The sequence below is a fragment of the Colius striatus genome, chromosome 7 (genome assembly GCF_028858725.1).
Source record: "Colius striatus isolate bColStr4 chromosome 7, bColStr4.1.hap1, whole genome shotgun sequence".
Taxonomy (NCBI): Eukaryota; Metazoa; Chordata; class Aves; order Coliiformes; family Coliidae; genus Colius; species Colius striatus.
In genome coordinates this window covers 10,821,798-10,845,545 of record NC_084765.1, presented here as the reverse complement: position 1 = coordinate 10,845,545, position 23,748 = coordinate 10,821,798, and the positions used below count along the sequence as shown (strand labels likewise).

At 42.0% G+C, this 23,748-nt stretch overlaps 1 protein-coding gene across 3 annotated transcripts in view; it reads left to right on the top strand.

Moving 5' to 3' along the window:
- Window positions 1-21,440: 21,440 nt before the first annotated feature.
- The window catches only part of AMPD3 (adenosine monophosphate deaminase 3), a 34,110-nt gene continuing 31,802 nt past the window's right edge, over window positions 21,441-23,748 (top strand). For 2 of the 3 annotated variants that reach the window (XM_061999225.1, XM_061999227.1), the window contains exon 1: window positions 22,255-22,504. In XM_061999225.1, the coding sequence (XP_061855209.1) occupies window positions 22,348-22,504 (157 nt within the window). In that variant the 5' untranslated portion in view covers window positions 22,255-22,347. Of the gene's footprint in view, window positions 21,962-22,254; window positions 22,505-23,748 lie in introns of those variants that run through there. The other variant, XM_061999226.1, reaches the window with a different exon arrangement.

Sequence of the window (23,748 nt, the reverse complement as noted above, 5' to 3'; positions counted from 1 at the left end):
CTCTTTTAGCAAAACTTTTCTATTCCTGGGCTTGGTGACAGATTAGTTTGAGGTTTTTTTTCCCTGTAACACTGTGTACCTGATACTTATTCTGTAAAGCAGGAGGACTGATTGGGCAAGGAAATAGATATCATTAATCACAGGAAGATGAGAACAGGAAACAAAGATATTCTGTGGAGCCTGGGAGCCAAGTGCGTGTGAAGAGGCTGTACTTTCATGGATTATGTCATCTCCTCCAAACAGCAATCCTTGGTCCCTGACCCAAGTAGCTCTACTTTGTTCATGCCTGCTTTGCTACCTGGACAGAGTGGTTGCCCACGTCTGTGCTGACAGTTGGGGTGTAGTTGGGGAATTGTGACTCTCTGGAATAAAACCTGACAAACTTCAGTCTCTAAAAGAGAACATGGAGAGTCCAAACCAAAAAGAAGTTTGAGGGGTCAAAAATCTGATAAGTGCATACTGGGAGCAGATAGTCAAGGAGAATAAGACAGACTTGACACAACACAGGTTAGAGAACGTGTGGTAGAAGTCAGTTCTCAGGAGAGAGATGTAGGAATCCATTAGTCTGTAGAGGACTAGTGTGATGCATAGACCTCTCCCAGACATCAACACAGGTTCCTTGTGCAATAAAAGTTATCCAGAAAAATAAATGCAATTAATAGCATACACCATGTAGAACAGAAGATCTAAGAAGTACTTAAGAGATTATATATCTGCATAAAGACACCTTTTATTGATAACAAGGATTAAATAGATGTATCTAAGAAGTCATAAAATATATAGAATCCCAGAATATCACAATACCTAATACTGACCTCATTTAGCTGTGCACTTCTCTGTAAATTTGTGGAATGTTCAGCTAGAGGCATAAGTATCCATCTTTATTTGTTTACTAAGAACACTATCTGTGCCTCTAAATGGATTTTCAAAGTACATAGTTGCTCAGAACCGACTCTTGCAAATTCTATATGAAGCCTGTGCATGTATGCTAGTGTTTAGGTGTTACTCTTTAGCCCTGGAAAAAGTTGGTTGGAAATTTTAAAAAATGGGAAATGCATCAAGTTAGAATCCTTTCCTATTACCTCTTATAAGGATCTTTAGTCCACATGAACTCATGTTTTTCTTCAGAAAAACTGCAAATAATTTTCAAGGAAAGAAACTATCTGTGGACTATCTGTGTTTCTATTATTGTGGTTGTTTTTCCTCTGTATAAAATGCTTTAAAAATATGTATATATACATGGTTAAAGAGGGGCCCTGTTTATCTCCCACAATCTTCAGGTTTTCTCCAGAGAAGTGCTTTTTCTTGCCTTATGTTTCCCTTTTCACGTGTCATTTGATGGATTCCTTGCTTATCTTTTTGGTTACTAGAAGGCACTGAAAATAATACAGATAAAAGACTTCCTGGTCTCACTGTGATATCAAGGCACATTCAAGCTTTGATCAGGTGTGACAAGGAAGAGGCAAAACCTTCATTTCACCTTGAGATCTCTAATCTCTGCTCTCCTTGTCACTTGCCACTGGAAAAGCTCATGGTTGATACTCTTTTATTCAGGTAGCATCACAGGTTGTCTCATGGCATTTTGCCAGGTTGGACATTTTTACTGAAGCAGTAAATGGCCATTGCCTGCAAGCATCTTTCAGGAACCTGTAAAAATATCAGGTAGAACAACTGGTTTTCAGGTGTTGCCAGGTGAGACAAAACACCCCTTTCCTGTGGCTCTGGTGACATGCTTATGCCCTGCTTCTGAAAGATCTGCAGGAATTGATGCGACAGAAATCAATTTCTTCTAGCACAGAGCAACTAACCTTTGGAAATCTAACTTATACTTTATATCAGAGGCTTTGACTGATCTGGTACTATGAGGGAATCTTTGTGAACAGAGATGCAATGCAGTCAGTTAACTATCTTCAATGCCAATGCTGAGACTCTTCTTGACTGCATACTAGAAGTCCCCTCTGAGCTCCCGAAGCAGCAACCCAGCTCTCTGTGCTTTCTCAAGTTGCAGATATGTAGCCTTCCTCTAGTCAGTGCTTCTGGCAAGGAAACTGTTACTCTTGCAAGAGTGGAAATGGGAAAACCTGCATTTCTCCAAACTTGCCTGGAAACCCATGAGGGAGAAAGACTCTTCTAACAGACTGCCAGCTGGACCAAGAATAATGAAGTTTCAAGGTTTAAACAGTGGTCTGCTCTGGCCATTCTTGACGTAAAAAGATACTTTTGCTCCCGTTCAGTTCAGTCCTCCCACTGTTTAATGTTTTTTGTTCCCTTTCTTGAACTTCTACAGATTAAAAACAGAAAACAAACAGCAACCCTTCCCTCACTTCAGAAAAACACTTTTTCCTGTTTTCTTGTCAGAGTGCTCCTTTCACACTCAGTGGGTATCCTTGGGATATCTCCCAAGGCAGGCCCTGCACAATGGCTCAGCACCAAGAAGCATGGCTGGGTAGTGCCGAGCAACACTGATGTGACCTCCAGTGGTGTAATTTTATAATTACTGTCTCTTAGATACTATGTGAACTCAAAGTGATCTTCAAGACTCATAATCACACCAAAATCTCCCGAAAGGAACAGAGAATTTCACTGGCCTCAATTCCCTTTCGGAAGGTTCCCAGACATAGAGCCCATTTTCTTTGTGTTTTATTCATGCAATAACAGGAAATCCCAGAGAACAGAACAAGAGGTTTCATTGTTTCCCAGAACTGGTAACATCTTGATGGCTAATTTTTTGGGGGGGCAAAACTAACTAAAAATCCCCAAAGAACCAACCCCTTCATTCAACTGTATGATCTTATAATTAAGCAGCAATTGCAAACTTGCATTGACCTCATTGGAGCCAAGACATCATCCCAAACACATGATTGGTGCAGATGACTATCTGTCACTGTCCTGGAGATGTGCAATTCATATTCTCAGATTCTTTCTTGAAGTTTGAAATCAGAGATCCCTTGTCACAAACATCTTCTGAGTGACATCAATGAGAAACCACAGTGTTCCAAGGCAGCTGACCCTTCACAATAACTGATTAGATTCACAATGTATTTAATTTCTGGATCATATTAGTCATTTAGACACCTTAGCACTATTTCAAAAGCTTCAACTAGATGATACTTGAAATCATATAATTCATAAGTATTAGAGGAGCATACTCTGGTAGATCTTCCAACTTCTGACTACAATTGAATAGTTTGGCAAACATCCTTTGGTTCTTCAGACAGAGGACAAAGAGAGAATTTAAACAACAATATACTTCTCTTTCTTGGTCATGCCACAATCTTTACAGGGATAAAAATGCCTCCAAATTCAATGAAGTTCATCACAACATTTCCATAACATCTGATAGAGTGGTAGGATGACCTTGGCTGGCTGCCCACCAAACCACTGCATTTCTCCCCTCTTCAGTAGGACAGGGGGAGAAAATAAGATGGAAAAGAACTTGTGGGTTAAGCTAAAAGCAGTATAATAAAGCAAAAGCAAAGGCTGTGTGTAGAAGCAAAGGAAAACGAAAAGATGTATTCTCTGCTTCCCATCAGCAGGTGATGTTCAGCCACTTGGGAAGTACGGCATCAGTACTAGTAGTGATTGCTCTAGGAGACAAACATTGTACTAAGGAATATCCTTTACCATCCTCCCCCCCCCCCAACTTTTATTACTGGGCAATATGGTATGGAACATCCCTTTAGTCAGTTTGGGTCAGCTGTCCTGGCTACAATCCTCCTAAGTCTCCTGGGCTTTGGAGGTGCTGGGGGTGTTGGAGTCTTGATGTTGCAGGAGCACTGCTCAGCAATACCCAAATCACTGCTGTGTTATCAACACCTTTCTAGCTACCAATACAAAGCACAGCACTATGAGGGCTGCTATGGGGCAAACTAACCCCATCCCAGTCAGGCCCAGTAAAGACAGGTTTTCTAGCTCTCTGGCCCTTTAAAGTATTGAAGGCAATGTTCAACATACAACTAAGCTTTTGGCTAACTACATTGATTTGCTGCAAACAAGTAATTGCCAGTTGCCATGATAAATGTTAGTAGTTTCCTTTAAAATTTGGTATTTCCCCCTTCTAATATGTGAAGGTGTTGACTCACAAATACAGGCAGATTTAGCTGATGGTGGCCCTCAGCTGCTTATCTTTGTGACTGCTCTTTGCTTCCCACAACAGAGAAATGGAATAATCCATCCAGCTGTTTCTAAACCGTTCCACTATAAATCAGGACTGATCCTGCTTACAGAATGTGGTGATTTGTGGGTATTTTTGCATGCAGTTCAACTGTCCCTGCAGTAGAGGTGACAATCTTTGGAAGGAGGCACTGGGAAGGCCTCCACTTCCAAGCTGAGTCCCACTGTGCTGAACCCCACTGTGGTACTGTTGGGTATTACCAGCTGTTTTCATTTCTATACAAGAAATTAAGAGCATATTGTTACTGAATCTCAACAGAGGATGTAATTCCTCCAAAGACTCGGGATTTGAAGAATACCTCTCTGTGACAGACTAACAGTAACAGTCATTCTTAGACTATTTACGACATACATTGGCATTGGCATGTAAAAAGCAGTGGACAAATGTTGAACTTATGCTAAACTCAAAATGCAATACATTACCAGATTACTCTCATATAAAATGTGAGAGATATACAATTGGACTATTGTAATTCAGCTCACATCAGTACCCCAGTATTAACACGAACTAGGTCAAAATTGTTCTAAGCTTTTTATAAAGAAGGTTTGCAACACCTAAACTGCCTAACCTAAACGTATCCATCAACAACTAAGGTTTTACAATTAGACTAAAACTAGTTTCTACATTTTGTTAAGCCTCAGTTTATTTAATGATAGAAAAAATGCCCCACAGCTAGGACTGGAACATCACTTTGTAATCTGTTCTGAACAAAGTAGTAGCATGGAGCTGTTTTTGTCTTTAAGAAAACTGCTTCAGTCCTGCATAAGATGAAACGTAAGTCTCTTCAGTGCAATGATCTTAGCAAATGACTGGGGAAAAAGAACCAAAGCTTCCTTTTTAGTTTTGCAGAAGCAGCTTTATTTCTCTTACCTGTAGGATTAAGCTCAAGAGAGAAATAAAGGGGACACTTTATGCTCACTTACATCTCCATATAAGGCCATGATAGCATATCTTAAGAGACAGCTAATTGATTAACAGACAAACCATCCAGATATCAAAGAAATGGTTGGTTATAAACAGTTTTTGCATGATTAATAATACAGATTGGAAATTAGAACCCACATCTCTCACTGCCCATCCTCAAGTCCTAAACAGAAGAGTTATCTAGCAGTTCATTTGCATAATAAATGAGGCTCTGAATCTGTCTTTAATAAAAATTTAGAATCATATAGCTAACTTGCAATTATGAAGAGAAGCAGGGGTCTGAATGATCCCACATGCATATTGGGAAGTACACAGAATACTGCAAAGTTATAAAAACCTGCTGATTTCTATTTGGTTTAAGATTAGGCAATATGTGTGCTTGATCAACATTCCAATTTAATAACAGCCCAGTAAATTCCTCACAAGCTATGTAAGAATATTTTTAAAGTATTTATTGAAAGAAATTATTTCCATTAAAGAAACTTGGACAATTCTAAATGCCTTCTTATGTTAGCTAGCTAAGAATATTTTATTACAGGAACCACAAAACTTATCTCTAATGTTTATAAATTCATCATTATTTCTTCATTAAACCATATAATTCCCAGTAGTTTAATATTAATTACATGTACTATTAATTTTTGCAATTAAAAAGTGCATACTTGGAACTAAACTGTAATTACATTGTGTTCATTAGCATGTTGTTGATGGTGGGCTACTTAAGCTTTCACTATTCATTAGGTTAATTTAGCTTAATTTTCCCATCACATGTAAATGGATCTGAACTTTTTTTTCTGTTCAAATGTTGAAGTCATGGGACTCAGTCCTCCATGGTCACATTCAAAGGAGGCATATTCACATTTCCAGAAACAGACAGTAAAAGTGACTGTAGCCATTCCCAATGCCATTTCGTATGTTCTGGCCCAATCCAGCTTTGTGGCTTCAATAGCAGGAACGGCTGAAATAAATGGTTATCCACTCCTTCAGCAGCCTCAAATTGAAGACTCATCCTTCCAAAGATAAAACCAGAAGCAGCTCTCACTAATACATCCATCTGTAGGCGAAGTGGAGAACACTACCTCCATTAAGCACTTTCTGCTCTAAGGACTGTAAACTCCAAGAGAGGAAATTAATATAATAATAGGCCATCTCTCAAGAGTTTTTACAAGCAATCTGGGGGAATTCTGACAACTGAGGTATACCTATAAATTCCTGTCACTGTTTGTGACAACAGATTAGTGTCAGTAACTCAATTTACAGTCCTATCTATTTCTAGCCTATAGATCTCTCTGGGTTCACTTACATCTCTGAATTCCTGTCAGCATTAATTAGAAATGCCTCCCTCCAAATGATGTTACATTTGGAGTGATTCTTGCTGCTCTCCTGGCAGCTTTGTCATCTTCTGCAGCTGGTTCTCTCTGCTCCAGAATCACTAAGTCAACCCTTTTGTTGCTGAATGGAGCAACTAAATCCACTTAAGAACCATAAGTCAGGTACATCCCACAATATGCACGTCCAGTATTGCCTCATGCATCAGACATGTCCCTCCTGAATCGCAAGGGCAAGAGACTCAATTGATTTAATTTTAATTTCTAATTATCTTTCTAATCTAAGCTCAAAGGGTCATATTGAAAAAAATAAATCAAAGGTATGAGTGGTGTTACATAATGTTGTGTGTTTGCTTCCTTCCCCTAAATAGCCTTTTAATTTCATTGGAATTAGTTGCATAAAGCAATCTGGATTTAGCTCAAATTCTCCTTTCTGTGGATTTTTGGCTTTAAATTAGATATCTTTTGATTTTTTTTTTTTTTACAGTGGGTATGAATCTTAAAGGTGACAGGTAAGAGCTACTGAAGATACTTCAGTATCTTACCTGCCAGATCAATGATATGGCAGGTAAACAACTTCAGCTCTTACTGAGTTGAACAGGAAGAATTTATCTTGGGATGGTAGGTTGAGGAATTGTTTCCAGGAGGAATGAGCAGAGCTCTGTTCCTGGGATTTCTAAAAGTAATCTCTGCAGGACTGTGAGACTGAATGGATCCCAGCAGTTAGGGGAAGAGATTCTAACATATTTGGACTAAAGTTCTGGTGTATTCTGGTATTCCTATCAGATGTTATTTGCTTTCTTAGTTTTCAGCTTTGTAAGGCAAAGGAATAAAAAAGAAAAGCAGTACACAGAACAGTTCTAATCTTGCAGATGTATCACATGGATCCACATCAACTATAGGAATGTATTTTTGTGTTGAGTCCTTGTACCTGTGCACAGCACAAGGCCTTTGACCAATTTGAGGAAGCCTTAGCTGAGGTGTGTGATTTGCTGTTTTTTAGAGATACTTTTCCTATACTGAGGATGCTACAAGCAAATCTCAGCACTGGCCCTATCAGCATTTTGCAGGGCTGTGGAGGCTGCACTACTCTCCCACAGAACTGGAGTGATTAGTGGAAGGGATCATTGCTTCTGTTGGGCAAAAGAGACAACAGATACCTAAGTCCTCTGTTCTAGTCCCTCTGAGGCCATCTTTTTCCTTCATCATTCCCACTAAGTCATTATTTTTCTCTTCAAGGACTGAATCATGGCGCCCTGCCTGTGTCCTTGTTAAGATCTCAGCTACAAAAATGCTTTTGCTTAAGAAAATAACATCATGGGAAAGGCCATGGCAACACAAACACTTGTTTTGCCAGAACACATTTATACTGGATGGGTGGGTAGTTCAGATGGCCATGAACACTTAATAAAGCTCATTTTTCTAGTAATTCCCCAAGGCACTTTCTTAAAAAAAAAAAATTATAGAGACAGACATTTCAGTGGAAACTGCCAGACTTAAAACAAATACAATTACCTTCTTTTCATCATTTTTTCCTGTCACCTTAGCAATCTAGGGAAGGCATTTTCTAGTCTAAATAAATTGGATCGAATCATGCCTTTTCAACTCTTCAGTCTTTTCTAAGTTTTGTTTTTGCATCCAAAATCCTAACAACAGCCTGTAACACATTTACATTCCTACATTCTTGCCTCTTTTTTGTTGGGTACACAGTATTCCTTCTTTTTCTTTTTTTTCCCCCTCTCTCCCTTTGGTAATATAATCATTCCACATTTTTCCAGATTTGGGCAAACAGAAATGTTTTCAGGCTCTAGTTATGGTTTAAACAACAACAACAAAAAAGTGTCTCTGGCTTTCAGGCATGAATTTAAAACATTAAATTGAATGCAGAAAGAAGCAATATGAAATCTAGGATGACGAAGTCAAAGCTGTCTAAGAAATCCAGAGATTTAAGGCCAGGATGAACCAATAGATCTTAGTTTGACTCCTGTTTGTCAAGCTCATTACATGTTAATCAGTTATTACTATATTGAGATCCATAACTCGATTAAACTGAAGTACTGTTTCCAGAAAAGTACACTGCTTTAAAGTGAGATCAAGAAGTATAAAATCAACAGCTTTCCCAACATTAATTAATAATAAAAAAACGGGTAAAAAGCATGCCAAAGTTGTTATTTGAATTGGATGACCTCACCTTACTGACCTTCATTCTCATTTTTCCCTCTTTCTACAATATTAAAGGGTCTTCGTGTCCTTTATAACTTCATACAGAGAAATTTCTACTCACCCTTGGTCCATCAATCTGTTTAAATTGTACCAATTCTCCTCAAACTGCTGTGCCAGATTTTGTTTGACTTAGTAAGCCACAGTATTACCTTTTCCAGCAACCTCCATGGTACACACCTTTCCTGGACACAGATTCTCTGTTCTCCCTTCATAGAGACAGACCAAACAACTGCCCTCTCTCCACTTTTCCAAATCCCAGGGGAACCTCAAGGCACTCCCTGCAAAATCATAGCTGGGATTACATTTTGCACCTTATCAATTACCTAAGGTGGAAGGCATACACACATAACACACAGTGCATATGTTTTAAAAACATTACTGCTCTTCATCTAGATAACCCAGGGAATACAATATATGTTTTCTTGACATATCCTAAGTCACTTGTTACATGTAGATACCACATTGTCTGGAGTTACTCAGAACTCTTCTCTGAAAGACCCAGCCAGAGTATCTCCTGTTCAGCTCACTTCTTCAGATCTTGCTTCCTGCAGCTCAGACCTCTCATCCCCTGTTTCCAGTTCCATCCTATATAGAATCCTTCCATTTCATTCCATATGCTTGATCCTTTTCCAATTTATATACACCATTTTCAGCATCTAGCTTCTTTGTTTTGTTTTGTTTTGTTGAAGTTTCATTTCCCTGCACAAATGTTTAGAGTAAAAAGTTCATCTAACTTTTCTTGACTGTCTGGTCAAGCTATAAGACTTCTCTGGTGGTTTTCAAAACCCACCTGTACGTGTTCCTGTGTGACCTGATCTGGGTGGACCTGGCATTATGAACATGCCTTAACATTAAAAAAGTGGCAGAATCTTCTATTACATAGATAACATTCCCTCACTTATCAGAACTATTTTTATAGTTTTTGATCAAGGTAATATTTGATTAGCTCCTGAACTAATAAATCACTAAAACAACCAACACTTCTATAAAATCACTTTAGCTCCTGATCCTGTAAGAATGTGCAAAACCTGTCCATGAGTTGTGTGAGAAGCTGACAGAGCAAGGGCACACAATCTCAGACAATATCTCAGGACAGGTCTGACAGGGGTGGCTCTGCTTTCCTATTTTGTCCTTACTGGCTCTTGTCACACAGCATGGGTCCATGTAATTTCCCCTGCTCACAGATTGTGCCATACATGCGAAAATAACATATTTTCCCTTCAATCTATCACAGCATTTAACTCTTCTAGAAAGATAGAAGCATCTCCCACAGGAAGGGAAACAAATGGCAAGTTGCTTTGTGTAGCCCAAAATGGACAGAAAACCCAGTTCTTTCGAAAGATATTCAGACTCAATTGTTACAACCTCAGGCTTCGACCTATTGTGTGGACATGAAGCATGTAATGAAAAAGCTGGCAGAACAAACATGGGCATGCTGTGGAGAAAATACTGTCTTGGCATTGGGACCTACACGAGGGATGTGCAAAGTCACTTTGCAGAGAAGGCCAAATTCCATCTCTAATGACTGCTTGTCTATATTTAGGACTATATGATACACTTAATCTACAGCAAGATGCACACTGATATCAGGAGAGTTCTGGCATTAAGATCAAGAGGATAAACTATTCTTTTGTGCTATGATAGCTAACTCTGGCTTAGAACTATGATTGCTTTTTGCTTGAGGAAACATTCCATCTTAACTTTCACTGTTAGTTTTGCACTTTGATTTTCTTCATTATAGTTTTCCTTTTGCTGCTATTAATTCTCTTTCACTCTCCTTTTCTGTCTTTTTCTTCCCTTTCCTTGGAGTTTTCTTCCCTATAATAATTCCTCTATCTTCTCATGCTTAATTTTAATTGCCTCCAACCAAAAAGTTTTGCTAAGCACTCCATGCCATTAGATTAAACTGTTCAAAGACAACTAAAGTAATTCAGAGTATTATTTCAAGTTGCCTATTTGTAAAGTCCTAAAGAAAATGCTTCAAAAGTTTACAGTGAGTTCATGTTTAGAATATTGTAATGGATTTTTTTTCTCTCAAGGGAAAGCAATGGGTGTAACCACTGTAGTATAAACTATTCCACAATAGTTGATCTTAAATAACTAGTTGCAGCTTTTAGAAAGCTCAGAAATAGCTTATGCCATGAGAGCTGCATCAGTCCATTTCTTTGTGTAGACAAAAGCTTTTGTAAACAGGACAGCTTGGCACACATCAACTCTAATGTAAACTTAAATTCTAGAGAAACTGGATAGATCATGCATTTGTGCAAGTACATCAGCTGAGGAAAATGGAAACACTCCACAGACTCAGATAGGTGTTTTCTTGTCTCTTTTTTATGAACCACATTGTTGGCTCCTCTCTGTCCCTAATTGTTGCATTATGATCTTTCTCGTCTCCAGCTCTTTGTTCTAATGATTAAACAGGACTAACATCCTTTTGAGGTCCCAGTAATAACACAATAGTCTCTCTGAAAAAAATATTTTACTATGAGAGTGATGGAGCCCTGGCACAGGCTGCCCAGGGAGGGTGTGGAGTTTCCTTCCTTGGAGGTCTTCAAGACCTGCCTGGACATGTTCCTATGCGACCTGATCTAGGTTGACCTGCTTCTGCAGGGGGATTGGACTAGACAATCTCTAAAGGTCCCTTCCAACCTCTATCATTCTATGATTCTATGATTCAGTAAACAGAATACAGTCATAATGCATTGTGATATTATCAGAACCTTAATTTTTACCTTGGGCAATATTTTCACTGAAGAATGACTGGTTTTTAGAAATTTTGACTATATAGAGGGCAGGATCACAAATAATAAGCAATAAGGTTTATAAAGCACAAGACTCATGTTTCTTATCTTGAACCCACTGGGCAATTATTAAAAGAAGTACAGGTGATGAGTGATTCCTTTAAAGGAAAGTGTTCTTCCTATATAGTCCCTCCTGTCTAAGATGGCCAACCAGAAGTAGCTTCCAAAATAACTGGTATACTTCTGCCTCATTCACATATTCCTTGAAAGCAGCTGATTTTCAGTAGCTACTCCTGGCCATGTGGGATTCAACTCTGGAGAATTATTAACTCCAACATTCTTAGGCACCTATGTGGAGATCAAAACCATTTTTTGTCAGTGTTTGCTTCTTCTCATGGGCTCTAAAGAAGCTTAGAACAGTACCTCAGACTTAGACAATTATCTCTTAGACAACTAACTTGTCCTACTTTTGAATTACATAAATGCCAGAATGCTAAATGGACATTAGGATTTAAATGAATCACTGCACGCTGCCTAAGGAAACCATACTGCTAGAGCAGATATGAACAGAAAAAGGAAAAAGAAGAAGAATTATTATGGGACAATGACTTCTGACATGGATCTGGGAAGAGGTGGTTTATCTCAGAAACATCAGCAGCTCTTCCTGGTGTGACTATTTTTTTGTGATCTATCCTATGTCTCCCACGGCAGCAGAAGCTCTTAGGTTGGCTCAGTCATGGTCTCTGTTCTGTTTGCTTCTGCATTCACCTTCTTAGGCTACACTAGGAAAACAAAGCCAGTCCAACTATCTAGACAATAATAATAAAAATCATGTTTCTTTTTCTCCAGAAGATAGATATCCATGGAGGCAGAAAACAACCATGTGACTGTGTAATAAGGGAAATGACTGTGGATGACCAATTTTGAACAATTATATCTGAGATCACCATGAGAAATGATGAGGTAAAAACCAATGTAAATTGTGTGCATGTTTATTGTGTGCATGCATGTATTCCATTTACCACGGAGATAGCAGCCATTGAAGCTTGTTGCTGCATTTTGAGGAAAAAAGTAGGAAATCTGCAATATGTCTTCTTCCCAGCTTTCTGACCAACTCCAGAGCACTGCATCAAGTTTGATATACCTTACTGTCAAAAAGAGTTCACAGAAAGAGGGCCGTACTACAGAAAACTAAGTGTACAGCCTGAAGCATCAGGCGACAAAGTAGCACGGGTATCTGAAGGGTTTAAATGAAGAAAATGGAAAAGAAGGAGAACTGAAAATGTATAACTAAAAATGATAACATAAAAATGGCTGAGGCTAAATAACGGCCAAGTAATAGAAATCTCCATGTAAAATTTTAACACTGTCAAGTCCTGCACCAATAACAATTTGTAAGAAAAGTTTCAGGGATTAATATGAGACTGTGAGCTGGTTTCCCTTTCTGACCGTTGAGATGGCACTTAGATTTGTTCTTGCGCTTTCAAGTCCAAACCAGACAAATCTGTACATTTTAAATTCGATCGCTAGGTGGCTCTGTTGGCTTTTTTAACTACAGCATTTCCCAAGCCTGCAGTACTTCTGAAAAGTGGCTACGATTCACAGAGGAGTGCTCACTGACAGGGGTTATGGGCTATGTAACTTTTTCTAGGCAAGTCCCTGTTGTGAATGACCACAATCAAACACAGAAATTATTTAAAAAAAAAAAAAAAGATCCTCGTCCCCCTCCCCATGCCCCAAAGAAATGTCTGCAGCCTTCCACCAGCTTGGAACTGATAGTAAAAGGGGCAAAGAGGCATCAGCTCTCCATTTCTCCCGTTTCACTGAATTTTCAGTTAATTGTGCCCACGGGCTGCCTGTGTGTTGACTGATGACAGGAAAATGAAGACATGGATTCTGGCCCCATGCATGGAAAAAGGTGGCAAAAGGGCTTTTAAGCTGTTGACAGGCTCCTCCAATTTCTGAATCACTTTGCTACAGTCTGTATCCTATGTTAGAAAAACTATCCTTTTTGTCTCGAGCTGGTTACAAGTAACTCAAACCACTGGTAAGGCAGTTATGGACCCCTAAGTCATGTAAGCATCCCTTTCTTTCCACAGTGTTGCAAAATGTTGAAAGATCATCCTGAGGGATCTTTGGAGTCCATTCTTTCCGAGTGATCTTCCCAGAGCTGGCCAGGATGACTAGCAGTCAGATAGCTTCTTTTCAGAACAAGGGATCCAAATCAGCCTTAATTTGTAGGAAAACTGATGTGCTAATCTATGGCATGTTACTTTGGCTCAAGAGTACATTGCTACGATCTGTTTAAGCATTAGTCAGAGGATGTCTTTGCAGTATACGGAGGGTGAACATGAGCTTGTGCTGGCTGTGGTCTTAACCAGCAAAAGCTAAGGTGCTAAATCTGTCCATACAATTTTGGATCAAAGCTGGCTCACATCCCCCTGGCTCACAGTGCACAATGAAGCTGTAGAACAAGCTTGCTACCATAGGATGTTGAGGACACCAAAACAGACACTGTTAAAAATGCAACTGGACTCATTCTTGGAAGACAAGACTGATGACAATCAGGATAGTCCAAATTTCACCTCCAGTTCATAAAGATGATAAAGCAATACAGGTGAGGCGCAACAGGAAAATGATTGCTCTGCCTTTGACACTAATTATGTACTTGTGTTTCTGTTCATACTGGATTTTCCTTATAGGACTGGCTGGGCAACAAATGAAATTAGCAACAAATGAAAAAGGAAAAGGGTATGAAGGTGTAGGGTCAAAAAAGTGTAAGTACAGAACCAGAGAAAAACCCTGAGCAGACCACCCTGGTACCTCAATCCTCCAAAGTATCTTCAAGGCCTTTCCAGGAAAAAAAAAAAAAAAAGGTAAAGCAAAGGGAAAAAAACCACTACAACATAAAGCCAACCTACCAAGCAAAAAGCCCAAACAAACCACACAAAACCCCACTCCTCCAACTTACCAGAGGTACTAAGTGAAAAAGGAAAGGGATGTAAGAATTGCAGGATCAAAAATTGTTATCGAGGGAATTGAGTGAAGTACTAAGTGTAGAAGCCCTGACAGTATACTGCATGAAGGTATCTCAAGTGTACATCCTCTGATAAAGCTCAGCCTGCACAACGTGGGACAAAAGGAAGGCATGTCTCCTAACATGTACTAGAGACATAGTACTGAGCTAAGGGGCTCTTTTGTCTAGTCCTGATGACACTTAAGTGACTTGGAAACCTATCTTTGCACACAAAGAGCAGAATCAGGTCACCTGAGCTACAACATAAAGCTTGAGATACACACAACTTGTCTGTATTGTGGTAAGTTCACCTGGGGCAATAACTATGATAACGAGTAGTCTTAGACTCCCAGAAAAGGGTACAACTATGACCCAGGTGCGTGTGCCGGCTTTTTGAACAGAATGCCATTTCTGTTTTTCCGAACAGAACAATTTTTCCCTAGTGATCTGCCCTAAGGTCACCACCACATCTCCCGCTCCTCACCTCCTCCGCTCTGACAGTGGCGCCGGCGGCGCCGCGGGACACGCAGCGACCCGCTGACATCGCGGCAGCCCCTGGGGCACGCAGCGACCCGCTGACATCGCGGCAGCCCCTGGGGCACGCAGCGACCCGCTGACATCGCGGCAGCCCCCCTGGGGCACGCAGCGACACGCTGACATCGCGGCAGCCCCCTGGGGCACGCAGCGACCCGCTGACATCGCGGCAGCCCCCCTGGGGCACGCAGCGACACGCTGACATCGCGGCAGCCCCCCTGGGGCACGCAGCGACACGCTGACATCGCGGCGGCCCCTGGGGCACGCAGCGACCCGCTGACATCGCGGCAGCCCTCTGGGGCACGCAGCGACACGCTGACATCGCGGCGGCCCCTGGCGCACGCAGCGACCCGCTGACATCGCGGCAGCCCCCCTGGGGCACGCAGCGACCCGCTGACATCGCGGCAGCCCCCTGGGGCACGCAGCGACACGCTGACATCGCGGCGGCCCCTGGGGCACGCAGCGACCCGCTGACATCGCGGCGGCTCCGCGGGACACGCACCGTGACGCGACCCGCTGACATCGCGGGGCGCGGGGCAGTGCGCAGGCGCGGGCCGCTGCGAGGGCACGGCACGGGTCCCTCCTGGCTAACAGCGGTTACGAAACATCAAGTGGGTTATTTTCTCACAGTCTACAGGGTAGGAAAAAGAGATGGAACGTTTCTCCAGCTGTAGATTGCCACACCTGGTATTTTAGGTGAGCTGTTTGGAAAGATGACAGGGGCTTGCCAAGTCGTGCTGCGTAGGGGCATAGGCCAAGCGATGGCATTCTCTACTCAGGAAGGATGGCTAAAAATAATAAAGAGCATCTCCCCCCGAGCTGAAAGTTTAAGTTTCTACACGCAAATAAGAGCATTTTGGGTTGGGTTTCTTGCCAACTGTGTCTCCTTCACACTACACAAGCAAGATGCACAGGCTGGTTTGGGCCATAAGTGGCTGGGAGGAATCCCTTTGTGCACATGAATTGCTGGGTTTGGTGGGACTAAAGTTGATAAGAGAGACTTGGAAAATGGAGATACTTGTGAAAAAAAGAGAAAATGGGGGATATTCTAGGGACAGGGAAGACTGCAGTTTGCCAACACCTAGCCATGAGTTAATTTAAGGGTATGTAACTTTTCTGTAAGGTTATGCTTAAGCCATATCTTGTATTTCCAAGTTTCTGAGCCGTTAAGTACTCCACCTGCATCACACAGATCTGTTATTTGGCAATGAAGCTTCTGACTTGAATGCCAAATAATCCAGATGCAAACCCTTGTTACAGATTATCACAAAAACCTTCATGGTCATCTAAATGCAATAGTAATGCAGAACTGAGTATCACTTAACAGAACTATCTGCATTTCCATTATAACTGTCTGCAAACCCATTACAAACATACAGTTTACATTCTCGTACTTTTTTTTTTTTCTGAAATCAAATACTTCAGAATATTCTTTATTTTTTTTAGGGGTTTCCAAAATAGACTACAGAGTTACCCTTTGTGAGCTGTAATTACGTTGTTTCATTATTTATCATACACCGACAGTGTGTAATTTATTACACTGTTGCTTGCTAAATATTTTATTTTCTGTGCATTCTGAGCCAATAAATTTCCAAAGCTGACTAAAATAGCATTGTACACCGGGGTGGTGGTTAAAAAATATTTCACCTGTATATCAGATAACAGATATGAAATGTTACTTCCAGGAAATTATCTTTTTTTAATAAATCAAAGGTCTTTCAGCTCCATATACAGGTTTGTTTAATACAAATGAATTCTGAGAACAGTTCCAGAATTTCAGATAAGTGATGCATAATGTCAGAGGAAGCCAGTCTTCCATCAAGGGTAAATACTTGCAAAGTCCAGGCTAAGTGGGTTTGAGATAAACTGGTTTTAAACCAGCATTTCTACACAGCTGTTGTGGCAAAGCAAGGCAGTTAGTAGATGCCAGCAAAGAATTTGCCAACTGGCTGGAAAGAAAGCTTTCCAAATACCTGATTGACAGCTTACAATTCCACAGTGTCCCATCTTGCTTGTAAACCTTTCTTGTGCAACAAAGTATTACAGTATATTCCATTTATAAACTGATGGAAAACTTCTGTTATTTCAGACTCAGATTAGCACTGTACAGATACTTTCCTAGTTTATTTTTAAAGCAGTGACTGAACAGTCACATCTTTTAGTGATTTCTACAGTTCCCCCTTTCATTTTATTTTTTAAAACAATCAGATTTATATTTGCCTGCTGTATGTATGTTAATTTATGATGATATACTACAGGACAATTATACTCACAAGTATTCTTTCAAAAAGGAGAATGTCATTTGACTGAAAAAAACCCAACAGGATTCAAAAGCAACCATCAGTTCTAACGGTGGTTGCAAATCCTTTTCACACCATTCTGCATTTTGCATAAGCCTAGTTGTACCTTGTATGTACATATTCTGAACACACAACTATCCAAGATGGAGTTTACAAAATATTGGCCTAACCAAAGTCTCTCCTTGTTGTTGCCCCTCTCACATGCTTTCTGGAATGGCCTTAAACAGTCTAAAACATAGAAAATTTGATGCTTATATTTAGAGTAGGAACCAAACTTTTAGATTTACAAATTACAAGTTTAACTCAATACTGAGAAAGACCCAACCAGCGGTATCAAGAGTTCTTAACTGGGTCTAATTCAAATACAGGACTGAATATTCATATGCCCAATTAATTTCTACAAGCTTCTTGAAAAGCAGTGCCTAAGAAAGCAGATCCTTTTTGATTTGCTGACTTCATAAACCAGACAGATATGATTTGCTTTGTATCCTTTCAATCAGAGGAATAATTTTCTTCCTTTTTGAATGATTATAATTTTCAGCTGTTGTTTAAGAAGTTGAACCATTCTTCCTTTCTACTAGAGAGTATTTGATAATGTAATTAAATTATGTTTCACTTTTGGCACAAAGCTGCCCTCCAGCTTTTGGAGATTACTTTATTTAACCATGGGTTTTTTTGCTGTTGGAGTATCAGTTACTCTTCAGTAAGTAGGTGCACGTGTGCCAAGTATATCAGTAACTGAACTAACTGAAGATCAGTTCTAGGTCTAATATTGCTTGGATGCCGCTAATGGGTACGTTATAGATTGAAATACTTCATTTGATCCGTTAGTTGTTTGGTTGTTATCAATATCACAGTCAGTAATATGAGTCTATTTAAACAAAATAATTCAAACTCCATTAGCTTTAAGGCACGGCTCAAATGAAAGCAGTACATTATAACAACCAAAACAATTGCAAGTGAGAATGAGAAACTATTTATTAATTTGATGAATATGCATTCCAGTTTCTATCATCTGCCAGACGAGATCTGTCTATTTCTGAAAATAAGTATTGAGAATACAGATATATACTTAAGGTTTTCTTTATTTTACTCCGTTCTTCAGTAGATGTTGATATGCAAGGAAATCCTGAAAACTTCTATCACATTTCCTATTGTTTAGTACAGACTGGCTGTGAAAGAGCACTTCAGATACCAGGTACACTGGAATAATTACGAGTTTACTATTGTCACCAAAAGAATAAAGAGGGCTCTAAAGTAGGGCTCAAAGGAAGGTGAAAGCATAATAGAAGTACAGAATTAAAAAAATAATACAAAGAGACATAATAATTTGTAACTGTGTGGTAAAAGGGAGAACTTTTTGCCCATATGAGATTAAAAAGATAAAAAGAAATACATTTTGCACAGTGCAAAAATTACCTGAGAGAACTACTGCTTGCTACACAAGGCAAGGGAATCAAAACTCAGATGGCTTCAGAAAGAACTGTCATTTTACAACAGGAATCAGAACTTTTAAAATAACTCTGGAGATATTTGTACTACCTTCAGTATGGTATATAAAAGTATAATCTACCCACAAACTTGACTGGCAGAAAGACTCCTTCATAGGACAGATGTTAAGTGTTAACAGGGTGTTGTAGTTTAACCCCATTTGGCAACTAAGCTCCATCCAGCTGCTCACTCACTCCTCTGCACTGGGATGGGAGAGAGAATCAGAGGGGTAAAAGTGAGAAAACTTGTGGATTGAGTTTAAGACAATTCAAAAGGTAAAGCAAAAGCTGTACACCCAAAATGAAACTGCACAGCAAAATGAAGAGTTCATTCACCACCTCCCATGGGCAGCCATCCTCAGGAATGCCAGGCTCCAACATGTGTAATGGGTTCTTGGGAAAACAAACACTATCACTCCCAACATCCTCCCCTTCCTCTCCCTTCCCCCAGCTTTATGTGCTGACAACATCATGCAGTCTGGGATATCTCTGTGGTCAGTTGGGGTCAGCTGTCCTGGCTGTGTCCCATCCCAACTTCTTGTACACTCCCAGCCTCCTCAGAGGTGGGGTGGAGTGAGAAGCAGAAAAGGCCTTGACTGTGTGTAACCCCTGTGTTGCAGTAATGAAAACATCCCAGTTACCAACACTGTTTGCAGCACAAATCCAAAACATAGCCCTGTAACAGCTACTATGAAGAAAATTAACTGTATCCCAGACAAGACCAGCACACAAGGTGCTAACTGACATTACTGGAGTGTTCTAAGTCTGGATGCAAAGTTTAATGCCTTATGTCTTGCAGAGGCTAATGGAAGCATACAACAAAATCTGTTGTTAAAAATAAGTTATGTCATTGCTGCCAGCATAATGTTATTGCATTTCACAAAGATACGTGTGACTTGTTTGTTATGAGAGCAGAGATGGGACGTGAAACTGGACACACTAGTCAAATATATGTTCTGAATGCAGTTCGTACCATAAGCGGTCATAGTAATTGCTTCTGAGGAAGTACTTAAGAGGAGGTACCTTCTTGTTAATTTATTACCATTACTCTACTCTTACAATCCACTCTGACTTTATGACAGGTCTTGTAATAGTATCTTCTTAATGCTCCAGTTACTATAGATGCATTTACTAAGTTATAATCTCAGGTTTCCTTTAAACATTTCCAAGCTGTTACAAAAAGAAAGCTCATTTAAGTAGTCATGGTCACCTAGAACAAGTGTACAACATCCTCATGGATTCGTACGGCAGTGCTCATAGAAGCTTTTTCTCTGTCAAGGCACTTTTAAAGGCCTCCCTTCTGTATGAATTCTCTGGCCATCATAAAATGTGAACTCATAGTGCAACGTTTTCTTCACTTGGGGCATAGAGAACCACCTATTTCCCAGAAAGAATACTGTAGAAACTCTGTTATCTTTAAGACCATTATTTTTTCATTAGAGTTAGTAGAAAGCCAGCAATAGCACAAGAGGGAACTCTTCTAGGCTCTCACATCCCATAGTTAGAAGAGAGATTAAATCAAGTGTGCAGGCAAGACCCATATGCCAAGCTGAGAAGATGAATGGGATACTCAAGTCCAGCAGGCAGAGCACAGTCATGATTAGAGAGCCACTAAGGAGCCCATAGTGCCCGACAAACACTGTCATGATAAGCAAGCAAATTTGGGCAAGTTCAGATGGGTGCTTGGGATATGGGAACAGGAGAAAGGAAGCAGGATAACAGATCAGCAATCAAGGGGTGTACTGAATGGCCAGGAGCAACAGGTGTCCTTTACTCATATCATGTGGGCAGGGCAACCATGAGTCAGACTTACACTTTGGTGTGTAGCTTCCTGGGTGGCAGATGGCTTGTCTGGGTGTAGCCTGGCAGCAGCTGATGCAGACATTCGGAGTTACTGTGACAGAAACATGCACATGCAGCATAAGCTTTTTTTTCCCCCCAAGCTAAGAAACAACGCCTATTTCTTTAAGTGATTAAAATCAGCTAATTTTTATGATTGACTGACTCATTTTCAAATGCTTTGGACTGGTACGTGTTTCATACAACAGCTGTGGCCATAATTCTTAGCTTTTTTACAAGCACACGAGGGTGATTTGGTTCGATACTAGTGTAAGAGCCAAAATATCTGGTGGTCTTTGCAAGTCAGACATTGCAAAGTTCTGCAACTCTTCTTTGTGATTCAAACTTTGTATGGTCACCGACTTTTTTTTTTTCATTTCTATTTCTTCACCAGCTGTGTGAAGTCAGGGAACTTCTGAAGCCAAACCCCTCTCACGTTTATGAATAGCGCAGTTCTTCGTTTATCAGTCTGGGAGCACACAGAAGGGACAGCACAGTTGTACAGAACTACCTGATCCCTCATGTGTTTTAGATCTGCCTGCTTGTCTTTTTCCACAAAGGCCCCTGCATTCCCTGCACTGCTCCCTACGGTGCTACCCCCGCTGTAAAGACACTTTTATATTGAAATGTCTTCAGATTAGACTCCCAAGTATTATAACCCATATGTACCCTAAACATTTCAGGTTCAGGGTCTAGAATCTCTCAAAATATGGTCAAATTATTTTACGTGTTAAGATCCTCATTCTTGTTAAGTCATACTTGTTTTGACCTTCGGTTATTTATCTTGGGCTCCTTACCCGGTGAGTTGTTTGGGGTTGTTTTTAATACATGCGAGCACGTGAACCGTGTCACTACACTGAAGGACGGACATGGTTGAAAACACTTCTGACATCGTCAGCAAACTTACTTATTGGGTGTCATCTTCGCACCAGCCTCACGACGTTCTGGTCTCTACCTTAAAGTGCTTTTTGAGGAGAAGTTTTGAAATAAGTGCTTAAGAAGGCGGCACTGACGGGGCGCCCCGGGCCGGCCGCCGCGCGGCTGCAGCAAGATCAGGCAGGCTGAGCTGGGCCGGCGCCGGGCCGGGGCGGTGCGGCGCGGCCCGGGTAGCTCCCTCCTACGCCGGCCAGGAGACATGTGACAGCGCGACTTCTGCTTCGAAGGCTCCAGAGGAACAGGGGCCGCGGCGGCACGGGGGAAGGACGGCTCTCCTCGGCTTCTCCGGCTCCCCCGGAGGCCGCGCCGCGGAGGAAAGCGCCGTCCCCGTTCTCGCCACTCCCCGTCGCTGCAGGTGCTGCCGCGGGACGAGGCGGTGCCGTGAGCGCCCGAAGCGGCTGCGGACTCCCAAGGGAACCCACCCCCGCATCCTTGCGCGGGAGCCTCCTCACTGAGGTACGGACGGGGCGCGGGACCCTCATCGCCTCGCCCCGCCCCGCCGGGGCGACCGTTAACGGCGCCCCGCACCGCTCGTCCCCCGCGCCGGGGCGGGGCGGGCGGGGGCGCCCCCGGAGCTGGCGCGTCGCCCCCGGAGCTGGCGCGTCGCCCGGCAGGGTTGCAGCCCCCGCCTGAGCGCCCTCCTTCCGCCGGCCCCGGCCCCACCTGCTGCGGAGCCGCCCCGGGCCGGGATGCTGCCGGCCAAGGAGCAGCTGGCCGCCTCGGCGGGGTCGGGGGCGCGGCGAGAGGGCTCCTCCGCCCGGGGGCCGCAGCAGCCATAAAGGGCCGGGGAAGGGGCGGCGCGGCGCGGCACTGCGGTACCGGGGTGGCCGGACGGCGGGCGAATGCGGCAGAGAGGAGCGGCGGCATCTGGCGGGAACGGCTCCTCCCTCTGCTGCCGCTCGTCTCCGCCGGCGGCTTCTGACAGAGTCTGTCCAGCCGGTGGGAGCGCCGCTGGCGCGGCCGGGCCCTGCCCCAGCATGGCTTTCCCCGGGGCGGTAGGTAAGTCCTGAGGCGGAAGGCAGCGCCGTGCCGGGCTGCCCTGGGCTGGTGGTGACCTTGGCCGCAGGGACGGGCCCCGGGCGGCAGTGGCGGGAGCGCCCGCGGCCGAGCCCCGCGCCTGGCCCTGCCCCACCTGCCCCGGCGGCAGGATGCGGCCCCGCGCTGCCCGCTGCCCATGCACGGGGCTGGAGCGGCGGCAGTTGTGCTTGTCATGGCGTATGCTCGTTCCGTCTCCAAACCCATTCAGTTCTTGATCGAAACTTGCTTTTTAAACAATCGTTTCATCACTTTTTATGCTGAATGTTTCACGAGAAATAGCTTTCTTTTCCTCTACAAAGAACTACAGAGCAGCCAACCCAGCCAGCTTATCTTTAAGAGAGATATTTAGGAAAAGAGTATTTGCTGGTTGCTGGACAGCATTCATACCCCCTCCCCATCCTGTTTTCTAGTTATTGCACTTCCAGTCCCTCACCTTGGGTAAAAGATGGCACTTCTCTAGAAGCATGCTGGATACCACATCCTCATTTGTCTTCCAGTTTGCGATAGCACAGTTTGCATGAGTATTAAGTGCTTCATGACTGTTTTAGGTTTATTAAACTAATTTCTGTGACATAAGCCAGCAGTGATGTGGGTGAAGCTACCTTTCCAAGTGTTTTGTGCCTTAGGTTCTCATCTCTTGGGGATATAAAATCAAGTCCTGTAAGTAAAGAAAAAAACCCTTTTGGCCTCAATAGAGGATTGTACATGTATCTATACATTCTAACTCTTTATTATTGTAGTGATTTAAAATACAATAGTTTCATATGCAATGTGTTTCTGATCACAATTCTCTAAGAAAAATTTCATTTATACGAAGAAAATGCTCAGCCAGTGGTAATAATACAGCCAATTACTTTTTCCTGTCCCAGGCAGCTAGTACTGAAACTATTTTAATTGCTGATTTAGCAGCAAAAGAAACATTATTCCACATTACCATTATTACTAGAACTCTTTCTGTAGTCAAGTAACTCTAAAGACTGTTCTTATCTGGCTCAAGTGCCCCAACAGGCCCTTGTTGCTCACAACTGTATGTATGGCTGTACTGTTGCTGACAAGTGTGCTCATTGAGGTCAGTGGAAAGACTCCCATGACTTCACTGAGGTTTGAAATTGAGAAACTGAACCTAAGTTTGGATACTTGGAAGACATCATACTGCATTGTCATAGAATCATTTGGCTAAACGTCTGTATATTTTTGTTTCTTAT